Raw genomic sequence first — 12099 nt, 5'->3', positions numbered from 1 at the left:
GGGGCTCCTACCGCCAGACCCCCAACTCCACCCCTTACCCCAGTCTCACCAGCACATGCCTGAGGTTTGGGCTTTTGGTGGCTCGGGGGGCGGGAGCCTTACCTCCTACCATTCCTCTCCCCACAACCAAAACCCTTCCCCTCTCCCTTCCTCTAGCCTTGCATAGACATAAACCTCCTTTATCCACTTCCCTTCATCTTCATTTCTCGTTTCTTCTCATCCCCCTCTCCCTCGTTCTGTTTTAACTGAATTCCCCCAAACATCCCCCTGTTAGCAATGATACCATTGTCAGTGTTCCCAGCCCAGACAGAACAACAATGACGTTTCTCCCACACAACCACCCTGACTTTTGGTTGGAGGTTAGAAATTACAGATGTAACTATTCTAAGTTTTCCTGTTAATGTTCTGTCTCCCGGCCAGAGAAAGTGCTGGAAGGATGAAGCCGTTTGTTTAAAACATCAATTTTCTTACATTTACATTTTAGTCATTTAGCAGACGCTCTTATCCAGAGCGACTTACAGTTAGTGAGTGCATACATATATTTTTTATTTTTATTTTTAAATATTTTTCATACTGGCCCCCCGTGGGAAACGAACCCACAACCCTGGCGTTGCAAACGCCATGCTCTACCAACTGAGCTACATCCCTGCTGGCCATTCCCTCCCCTACCCTGGACGACGCTGGGCCAATTGTGCGCCGCCCCATGGGTCTCCCGGTCACGGCCAGCTACGACAGAGCCTTCTTCTTTGGTTTTACCTCTTCCTCCTCAAGCTGAGGGTTGCCGGTTGTGGCAGTGTCACAATTCTATAGAGAGAGTGAGACTGCCTGACCCGAGAGGGCATCGCCAAACAAAACCATAGTTAAACTCTTCACAGCAAGGTGAATATCTCACCAATACGGAGCAATAGTCAGTGCAAAGGTTGGCTATCTCTGTTTTTTTTCCATCGACTGACTTTGTTTCCTGAACTTAATGCGTTGTCTCCATCACTGGTTGGATTTGAATAGCTGAAATTTTCCTTTTCTTTCCAGCCAGCCAATGCTGTTAAAACTTGATTCTGACCATTTAGATAATTTGGCAGAGAAATATCAGGTTCATTTTCAGCTTTTAATGCCATCTTGGAAAACATTTCAGTCTAGATGTACAAATTCCCGTGTTTCAGTGATTTGGAGTTGATCTCTGAACCCACTAAACCCATATTTCATAAAATAAGAACATTGTCTGTCTAGGTTTCTGACTTTGTGGTCGAGACAGACATGGCAACTGAGTCAGCTGATTTGGCATTTCCTCCTCTCCTCTCTCCCAGAACTCTTTCTTTCTCTTTTTCCTCTCCTCCTCCAGACCCCCACTCTCCCTCTCCCTCTGCCATTGTAAAGTCTACACTCCTGCCTGGGTTGGAGACCCCTCGCTCCAGTTGGCTTATTTTTAGTAATTTGTCGGCCGTGTTTTCCTTTTTAATGGCACCAAAATAAACCCCAGAGTTCCGCTGCAGTGCAGGGAAGGAGGGAGGACAGGAGGAGGGGAAGGAGGAAGAAGTAGTGTAAGGCAGGCGGGACGGGCCCAGCTGCGGGCTCTTTGATTTGCCCCGGGAAGTTGGAGGCGGCGATTGTGAGACGCGGGGCCGTGCCAGTTATCTTAACCTCCCACGCTTCAAAGACCCAGAGCCTGGGCGCCGTTGGTCTCAGTCGCTCCCCCCACCTCCCATCCCCTCCCTGGGCCAAGGAGAGAGAGAGCCAGAGCCAGGACCCGGCCTCCACTGGAACAGAGGAGCGTTTCATTTCCTGCAAAGAAGTCCAGCCGGCATTCCTGAGTGCTAACTGGGGGGAGAGGATGTGGGTAGAGGGGGAGGGGGCAGGGAAGGGGTCAAGTTGCTCCTGAATCCCGCGTTTGTGTGTTGGTGTCGGGTGGGTCTGCTATGAAGACCTGGCCTGATGCCCCCTCCTGACCCACCACCACCCACCCCCCCCCCCCCCCCCCCCCCCCCCCAAGCCCCTCAGGCTTTTTCCCAAGACCGGAAAGACCAGGCCAGGGCTTTTCATCTTGTGGCCGGGAGGGAAGGAAAAAGCTCCCCAGGAAGGGAAGAGGGTGCTGGGGCTGAGGGCTGAGGGCTGGGCTCTCAGATCCTGGGATAAAAAGGGGGCAGTGGAGGTAAATGAACAGCGACAGAGGCTCTGTCTCTCTCTCTGCGGCCCTCCTCTCCTTGGTGCGGGAGGCTCAGGGTCAGCCGTCCCTGGAAAAGGCGTCCTCCGTCCCTTTCATCCACGTGTGGTAAAGCAATCTGGAGGGAGGGAGGGGGGGGGGGAAGAGCGTGAGTGTGTGTGGTACCAGGGTGGAGTTGCAGGGCTCAGCTGACTTCTCTACCCACAAAAACACTTCTCTGACCTCACCACAAGGGAGCAGTCCTTCCACTAATACATTTTCTATCTTTCTCTCCTCACATCTTTCACTCACTACCCGGTCGGATAGCTACCTCTGAATCTCTTCCCCCTCTCTGACTTTGATCACTGATTCCATTTGATGCTCAAAAATAACCAACACCGCCTGTCCGTCAATAACTGAAGCTAACTCTGTTAGCTACGTTCGCCACAGAACAGTATTTTGAGCAAAACCGCTTTTGTGGTTTGACAAACAATTTTCCTTGCATGGATGGGTGGTTTGTGGCCGGCAGGGCTTTTTAGAAGGCCCTGTGAAGTGGACTCGAGCAGGCTGAGAAGACTCTCTCTACCTCTCCACTGCCCACACACAGCGGTGGCAGCATAAATGTCAACAAAAAGCTATAGCCTAACTAGATGGCTGGTTGCGTTCAGAGAGAGAGGGGTAGCAGTAGGTAGACGATATCAAGGTGTGAGTCAGAGAGGGGGGCAGAGCAGATTGAGCCAGCTGGGTCACAGTGACCTGATGTCAGAGAGAGATCAAAGCTAAAGCCAACCCACATCCTGTCACTAACCTTTTGACCTACTGTTCAGTCGGCAACGCCATTACTGCTCTCTGAAGACGGCAGAACTGTAGGGCTCCTTCACTCCTCCAGTGTTTGTACAGGAGGCAGAGCTAGCATTGTGAGGTTACATACATCAGAGGACGCAGCACTCAGTCACTGTATGTGGGATGTGTGAGACTGTCTGATTTCAGATGACGTTGACAGCAATGTGTTGTGGTTTCATGTTTGAGCTCCTTTTTAGTTAGTGAGGGATTTTTGAACGGGTTTATGAGTTCATTGCATCTCTCTGTTTCTGACTTGTATGAAAAAGACAGTCAGCACTCGCAAATGACGTATAACAGCAGTCACTATGGACACGTTTAGGCCCTCTGTTTTTGCCCATTGAACTGACAATGTTTCTCTCTCTGTCCTTCAGGAGGAAAACTGAACACTTTCTCCACGTCATGCAAAGCGAAGGCAGCAGCTATGGGCCTCCTGCTAGAGATGGAGGCCTGCTAGATTCCATGAACCCTCCCCCTTATCCCCAACCCCCAAGCCTCAACTCCCGTTCTCAGAGGAATACCACCCCCCCAAACTTAACTTTACACTCCTCTCCTGCAGTGACTCTCCTATCTGATGTAGAGACTCTGAACTGAACAAGACAATCACTACTAAAGACCATCAACCAACCGCATTCAAACACCCCAGCCCCCTCACTCCCCAGTCCCTCACTCCTCACATCGAACAAAAAGATGAATCCAATGTATCATGTTTTTTGGTTTTGTTTTCTTACAAGCAGCTTTATCTCAATCCAAGGCACTGCACTGAAAACAGTTCAGCGATTTCACATTGTCAAACACACTTAACACCTCCCCACACATACCCCAACACACAAAACACCCGTTTCTAAGTTATTTCTAAGTTATTTGCCACCTCCGTTCCTTTCCTTTGTACAGCCCACTATGTTCGACCCTCAACACTCCCCTCTCCTCTCTCTCACTGGATTTCAGACCACATGTTTGGGTTGCGGCCTGACCCACACCACCTTTAGACTGACTGCACTATCACAAGGAAGATGGAGGGATGTCAATCACAGGTTGTCAAGGAAACATCCTCTCAAGGCTCCTATCCTCCATTTTGTTTTTATTAACGACCAGTTGGTGCAAAAAAGATCAACGTTTTATGATTATAGCTTTTACTTTTGAGTTGGAATTAATGGAATGCTTTTTTGTATTTTGAACTTGGTTTAAATTTCTTGGTGTATATTTTCAGTGATTGTTTATTTTATTTTTATTTTTTTATATATATATATACTGGTATATATGAAAATAAGCTTTGAACACAGGAAAGCCATTTTTTTTCTTGTTAGAGTCTTGCAGAAAAATGGAAATTAAGGCTTCTTTTGATACTATTTGTAACAAATAGTGACCTTGACTCGAGTCTTGCTCAGATGTAAAATAAAGCTCAGTATGTGTACTTTTTAAAGAAACTGTCAGGATATGTCACTTTTCTTGGTATTTTTGCAGGCAACGTTAGGACAAAGGCAAGTGGTTGCTCAGAGGCCTATATTTTATTGTTCTAAACTGACATATGAAGCAGATATATATTTACCCCAGCACTTGGCAGTGTTTTTCTTTTATTGCTATCAGGGTTGGGGTCAATTCAGAAAGTAAACCAAATTCCAATTGCAATTTGACATTTTCCTCATTGGAAAGCATTGAAGAGAAGTTGGAGAATTTCAGTGTACTTCCTGAATTGACCCCAAGCCTGATTACGATGGACTTTTGTCTCTTCTCTATCTGGTAGCTAATAGTGTGGTCTTTTTGCCCATGTTGTTTATTCCATGCAAGCATTTCTGTAACATTTGATTGATTTTATGCTCTATTTTTAGTATTACTTGATTCATTTTTTATTCATTGTCGTATTTTGAATCACTGTCATCTTGGTATAAGCACTTTGCTTCCCAAGTGGTCACATTAACAGTTTCAACATGTTTTGTTTTTTTAAAGAAAAATAAAAAGGCATTGGCTCATTTGATCTCCCGACCGGAGTTATGTGATAGAAGGTATACCTTACTGACAGGGCTGGTTTCCTGGACAGAGATTAAGCCTAGTCTTGGGCTAAACACTTATTTGAATGGGGATTCTTCATTGAGCATTGTTTTTAGTCTAGGGCTAAATCTCTGTCCAGGAAACCAGCCCAATAATCTTGTAGTGTGTGATCATTAGTAGGCCTATCATATGGTTCATATCCAGAAATGCAGCATTTGTCAACACTGCCACTTAGTGGTCTTACATAGAACTACCAAGCAGAATTATTGACTATAACTCACATTCAAATCTTGAGGGGAAACTTCAAAAGGCTCTAAAACCGACCAATTAAAACTCCAGCAGCATACTGACTGAGGCTACGTTCATACAGTATTATGGCTATGCTAACGAAAGGGGAAATCCACATCTTGAGTATTGAAGCTGCTTGTAAAATAAATCCATGGAAAAAGGTGAGACGTGATGTCTCATCCTCCAAGATGATCAATTTAATGTCGGGATATAAAGAGGGTAATGTTTTTTTTTTTTTCTAATTGAATAGTAGGGATAACATCAAAGGAACTCTTGAAACAATATTAGAAATTAACAGTGGGGTTGAACAGGCAGGGGTTAAAACTGCCCATATGCATCACTGGGTATCATTAACATTAATGGCAGTGTGTGTTGGCTGAAAGGTCCAGAGGCAAATACACTGCTCAAAAAAATAAAGGGAGCACTAAAATAACACATCCTAGATCTGAATGAATGAAATAATCTTATTAAATACTTTTTTCTTTACATAGTTGAATGTGCTGACAACAAAATCACACAAAAATTATCAATGGAAATCAAATTTATCAACCCATGGAGGTCTGGATTTGGAGTCACCCTCAAAATTAAAGTGGAAAACCACACTACAGGCTGATCCAACTTTGATGTAATGTCCTTAAAACAAGTCAAAATGAGGCTCAGTAGTGTGTGTGGCCTCCACGTGCCTGTATGACCTACCTACAACGCCTGGGCATGCTCCTGATGAGGTGGCGGATGGTCTCCTGAGGGATCTCCTCCCAGACCTGGACTAAAGCATCCGCCAACTCCTGGACAGTCTGTGGTGCAACGTGGCGTTGGTGGATGGAGCGAGACATGATGTCCCAGATGTGCTCAATTGGATTCATGTCTGGGGAACGGGCGGGCCAGTCCATAGCATCAATGCCTTCCTCTTGCAGGAACTGCTGACACACTCCAGCCACATGAGGTCTAGCATTGTCTTGCATTAGTAGGAACCCAGGGCCAACCTCACCAGCATATGGTCTCACAAGGGGTCTGAGGATCTCATCTCGGTACCTAATGGCAGTCAGGCTACCTCTGGCGAGCACATGGAGGGCTGTGCGGCCCCCCAAAGAAATGCCACCCCACACCATGACTGACCCACCGCCAAACCGGTCATGCTGGAGGATGTTGCAGGCAGCAGAACGTTCTCCACGGCGTCTCCAGACTTTGTCACGTCTGTCACGTGCTCAGTGTGAACCTGCTTTCATCTGTGAAGAGCACAGGGCGCCAGTGGCGAATTTGCCAATCTTGGTGTTCTCTGGCAAATGCCAAACATCCTGCACGGTGTTGGGCTGTAAGCACAACCCCCACCTGTGGACGTCGGGCCCTCATACCACCCTCATGGAGTCTGTTTCTGACCGTTTGAGCAGACACATGCACATTTGTGGCCTGCTGGAGGTCATTTTGCAGGGCTCTGGCAGTGCTCCTCCTGCTCCTCCTTGCACAAAGGCGGAGGTAGCAGTCCTGCTGCTGGGTTGTTGCCCTCCTACGGCCTCCTCCACGTCTCCTGATGTACTGGCCTGTCTCCTGGTAGCGCCTCCATGCTCTGGACACTACGCTGACAGACACAGCAAACCTTCTTGCCACAGCTCGCATTGATGTGCCATCCTGGATGAGCTGCACTACGTGAGCCACTTGTGTGGGTTGTAGACTCCGACTCATGCTACCACTAGAGTGAAAGCACCGCCAGCATTCAAAAGTGACCAAAACATCAGCCAGGAAGCATAGGAACTGAGAAGTGGTCTGTGGTCACCACCTGCAAAACCAGTCCTTTATTGGGGGTGTCTTGCTAATTGCCTATAATTTCCACCTGTTGTCTATTCCATTTGCACAACAGCATGTGAAATGTATTGTCAATCAGTGTTGCTTCCTAAGTGGACAGTTTGATTTCACAGAAGTGTGATTGACTTGGAGTTACATTGTGTTGTTTAAGTGTTCCCTTTATTTTTTTGAGCAGTGTATTTACACCAGTATGTTACATAGTTGAAGGTTGCCTTGGAGATCATCCTTCCCTGGGAAACTGTATGAATAGAACAATCTATGGGAAGCATTTGGAAAAGTCCGTTTAATGCCACAAACTACTTACAAACCACCACATGTAAAGATGACATTCAGAATATACAGTCAAAGACAGTGGATTTGAATTCATAATACCAGTCTACCATTCTTCAGGAAGGCACTGAGGTTTGTACCAGCTGCATTTCTGTTCTAGCGTTGTCAAGATGAACCAGCGTTTTCTCTATCACTCATGCCCTTATCAGTAATGGGAGGGACTACATGATCTTGTCCAATAGGAAGTGCTCATTTTCATTTCCCGTTGCAAAACATTTTGTCACGGTGTGCTTTAATGAACAGGCTCCAGCTAGTGTTGATGCTGGGGCGGGGTTACTTGTACTTGTAGAAGCCCTCTCCGGTCTTCTTGCCGAACTTGCCATCAGCCACCAGCTTGTTCAGCATCTCACTGGGCTGCATCAGAGGGTTGTCGGGATCCTTCTCAACCCAGCCTGGAATCAAGTAATCATCACAAAAACATTTCATTTGAATTTTTGCAGGTTTCACACTTCCTGCATCTGCTTCATTTTGTTTGTTCAAATATTTATCACAATTTTCAAAGACCACCGGCACCTCTCGTCCATCAACATTCTATAACCAAAACAGTGCTCCTCCTCTGTGCCATATGAACTGCAGTTCTTTCTATTGGTCCTCTTAACTGGGATTGTAGTCTGTAATAGGAACACACTTGTGAAGCAGCCCAACACTCACCGTCAATTATGAATTTAGCTGTGTCCAGTCCTACGTAGTCCAGCAGCTCAAAGGGCCCCATGGGATACCCAGCGCCCAGCTTCATGGCAATATCAATGTCCTCCTTTGACCCGTGGCCTGACGAGAAGAGCACACAAACTCAGCCATTGATTTTGAATGAAGGGTGACATAATGGTTTCATATACAGAGCACTGTTTTTTTTAACCATAGATGTTCATACACAACCATTTGTCACATCCCTCTTGGCTCTGATGCTATTTTGATTTATATACAGGCAATCAGTTTGAATATATCTTTCAGTCATGCAGGGGTGGTGTACCTCTCTCATGTAACCTGATGGCTTCCATCATGTAGGGCACCAGCAGGCGGTTCACAATGAACCCAGGAGTGTCCTGAAGATGAACAGAACGTAGTGATGTTAGTGAACCGTTTATAACTGCAGATGATGAACATAATGTATGGTGCAATATGGTATGTGACTGTATTATCTTTAAGGTTGTACCATACTAGCGAAATACTTTATATGTATTAAAAGAAGCGAGGATCTTACTTTGCAGGACACTGGTGTCTTTCCCAGTGCTTTGCTGAAGGCGAGGAGGGAATCGAAGGTCTCCTGGCTTGTGGCTGATGTTCCAATCACCTGAAGAGGACATGTAAACAACTCAACAGCTTTCAATTGAATCTTGCTGATACATATGTTTCTAATTTAAACATCTCCATCATGACATAGAGGGAGACTATATAGAGACTTATGATAGGGAGGGATGTCCTAAAATGTACACTGTACTGTTGATCCTTACCTCTACCAGCTTCATCATGGGGACGGGGTTGAAGAAGTGCAGCCCTCCAAATCTATCCAGCCTGCTGGTGGAGCTGGCTATGTCGGTGATGGGCAGAGAGGACGTGTTGCTGGCGAAAATGGTGTGTCTTAGAGGAACCAAACACATCAGGCAATAAGCAGCAAGCAACTCCCATGAGGTACACCCCAATTAGTAACATCAATTAGTGGGCTACACAACGCCTTTCCCTTTGAAATATTTTATTTTAATTAGAATAGTCTTAAAATAGTGTATTTTAAGCACATTTCAAGGATACCAGCATAGCTTTATAGTAAGTATAGAAAAAAAGCTCAAATGCAGATAAAGGAATTTTGATATTTAGGCTAAATATTCAAAATGGCAACCCAGAATTTACATAAACAAAAAATATTGGAGATTTCAAGTCGCAGGCAGTGGAGACAGAACAGTGCTTATGTAGTCTAGCAGGGATGGTTTGGATTCACGCTCGCTTGGTGAGTAACCTTGAGACTAAAGACGTGGGTTGGACCCACAAGCTAATGCCTAGGATTTAGCTCAGTGGGATAAGACAGTCTTGTGGCATGTAGGAGACACAGGTTCAAGCCCTAGTCGGTCATACTTACGCTGGTGCCACTTTGTCCAGAGCACCAAAGAGGCCCTGTTTGATCTTGAGGTTCTCCACGATGGCCTCCAGCACCAAGTCTGTACTCCCCACCACAGACACCGCGTCTGTCGATATCGACACGTTGGCCATCACCTTCGCGATAAACTCTGCTCCTGCCTGAAACGTACATGATGACGGTCAAACCCCTGTTTGAATCAATGGTGTTATTAAAATGTGGTTCTTCCAACATTTCCTCATTGGAAACAGCAACATTAACATATTAGTGACCAACTTCTGGCTTGTCAGCAAACTTCTTCTTGACCACCCTCTTCAGGCTGCCCTCTATTCCCTTGGCGGATTTATTCAGGATTTCCTCATTTGTGTCAACTAGTACCACCGAATGGCCCGTTGTAGCAGCAACCTATTAGAAAGGGGGGACACAAGTGTGAGTCAGTCACGAGTGGGTGGGACTGGTGTTCCAGGTTTGATTGTCAAAAAGTCACTTTGGTGATACAACTCCTGAATTGAAGGGCCACGAAAGTTAGATATTAGGATGTTGAATGCAGAGGAAATGTCAGATAGGCACCAAAATCCCTTATATAACTACCTAGTTACAGTAGATATAGGCCAAAGTCCACCTCATGCAGCTATCTTCACAATCTGTTTTGCACTGATCAACCGGAGACAGCTTGTGATACATACTGTTCTTCTTACCCAGAGATGAACAACCATTGCCATTTGTTTATAATACAAAGTTGTGTAACTCATCCCCTGCATCAGGGGAATTGCCTTGGTTGGCTTCTCAAGTGGGTCTCCAGCTAGCTAATATCAAGCTAGCGGTTAACTAACCAGCAAGTAGTCGGCAAGTTCGTGCACTTCATTGCTATATTTAACTGGCTTGCAACGTTAGCTACATAGCTGGTTAGCTTACAAGCTAACTAGCTAGCTAGCAAGCTAATGTTAGCAAACAAACTTCTGTCATTAACAGTTAGCTACCTGTGCGATACCTGCACCCATCTGACCACCCCCGATGATCGTAACGTGTTTGATCGCTGCATTTCGGACTGCAGAAGAGGAGAGACCTCTGATGACTTGGTGAGTGAAGAAAGCCATGGTTTTCAAGGGGTAGAGGACCGCACCAGAATAAAGGAGCTGGCTGTGGCTGAACGTACAGGCAGACTGACACTCAGACAGCGTGGAAGGTCGTTGTAGGCAGTGGTCACGTGACTATTTAGCCCATTCCACGACCTTTCACACAGTTTTGATGAGGCGTGTTTTATTAGAGATCCCTACTATTGCTCTAATATAGGAATAAGTCAATAATAACATTGTAGTTTGATAGGATGCAATAGCACTTTCTACTGAGAAAACAAGAAGTGTGTGCAACTGTTGCATCAAAGCAAATCAAGATCATCATTTCATTTATTTTATTGCCATAATGCAATAGACAGCTCTCTTCAAAATAACTATGGTAACCTGAATGCAAATAAATCACCCATAATCCTTTCGTTTATTCCGTAACGCAGAAAGGCCTAAACTAAAACCTCAAACAGTTAATAGATATTCCAAGCTGTAATAAAATGTTCCGTTAAAATGTTCAGTTAAAACATTTAAAATTGCAAAATGTTACATTAACACACTTTTACATTCCCTGTGCACATTTTCAGCATCAAAATAAAGAAATGAAATAGCTATAAACACTGCACGGTTCCAAATGAGACAGCTCTTGTGAGAAGGTAGTAAGCAGCCCTTAATGAGTAAGATGAAACCTATAATAATATCAACATCATGGCTTCTTTGAAAACAGGTCTGTGCTAATCAACAAATCACAATCAGCTATTGTTGACAATCAACTTCAAGTCCATCCAAATAAAATCCTCATAGTGTTATTTGGGTTCAATGAGTGTTCTATGAGTTTTCTATGGGTCACAGAACCTCATGATCACTGGAATCCAAGTAGTGAGTGCCCTGCCACCAGAATTATAAATCTAGTTGTTTGGATCCTGGATGCTGATTGGACGAGCAGCGTTCCAAGCCTTGCTGTATTGGCCGTCACAGACACACCTATGCCTGCTAACAGTTTCATCTGAAAATGGTCACTGCGCCTCCATAATAATATCATGCTCATGTTGCTGTCCTAATCATCTCTTGTATTTATCTCAACTCGCACATGATTTCCCCTTGCTTCCAGCATAGCATTTAATTTGGTACAGCGGGGGTTAATATAAACCTCGCTGTCTGCCTGTCCTACCTCGGCAACAATCCTACCTCGGCAACAATGTTTCATTTTTGAATTTCGATCTCTGTAGTACCATACATAGGGTGAACCGTGCCCAGACGAGACGAGACAACTTTTTCTGAGCCAGTCGAAATCACCTATCAACGTCATTATCATAAATGCTAATAGAAAAACGTTTATTGTGTTTTTGTAAACAACAGTAGACTGAAGTATTTGTTTCAGGAAAGGAATATTATATGAAATAATTTTGGGTGAGAGCATCAAAAAAATTACCAACAAATCATGAAATAAACAAAAAACTAATTTCATTATGCATAACACAACAATAGGCATCCCCAACAAAGTTAACAGATTTAAAAAAAAAAAAAAAAAAAAAAAAGGTAATAACCAACATCGTCATGATGTTAATATTTTGAGGGAACAT

General features: G+C 44.8%; 2 protein-coding genes across 2 annotated transcripts in view; one reads left to right on the top strand and one right to left on the bottom strand.

Annotated features, from left to right (window-relative positions):
* The window catches only part of LOC311110086 (lymphoid enhancer-binding factor 1-like), a gene marked incomplete at both ends in the record, with an annotated part of 49591 nt that extends 46157 nt beyond the window's left edge, over positions 1-3434 (top strand). The window contains one exon of the mRNA XM_084188648.1: positions 3352-3434. Within this exon, the coding sequence (XP_084044774.1) occupies positions 3352-3434 (83 nt within the window). The remainder of the gene's footprint in view (positions 1-3351) is intronic.
* A 3884-nt stretch (positions 3435-7318) lies between these two features.
* On the bottom strand, positions 7319-10628 carry LOC311110089 (hydroxyacyl-coenzyme A dehydrogenase, mitochondrial-like). The gene is made up of 8 exons (XM_084188652.1): positions 10433-10628; positions 9729-9857; positions 9456-9613; positions 8836-8962; positions 8586-8675; positions 8355-8427; positions 8036-8152; positions 7319-7776 (listed from the first exon to the last, which is right to left on the bottom strand). The coding sequence occupies exons 1-8, from the start codon at positions 10547-10549 to the stop codon at positions 7658-7660; spliced, it is 930 nt and encodes a 309-aa protein (XP_084044778.1). The 5' UTR covers positions 10550-10628; the 3' UTR covers positions 7319-7657.
* Positions 10629-12099: the final 1471 nt, after the last annotated feature.

The sequence above is a fragment of the Coregonus lavaretus genome (assembly GCF_964263955.1).
Source record: "Coregonus lavaretus genome assembly, contig: SUPER_35_unloc_1, whole genome shotgun sequence".
Lineage (NCBI taxonomy): Eukaryota > Metazoa > Chordata > Actinopteri > Salmoniformes > Salmonidae > Coregonus > Coregonus lavaretus.
The sequence above is the reverse complement of the archived record's forward strand: the minus strand, read 5'-3'. Positions and strand labels throughout refer to the sequence as shown.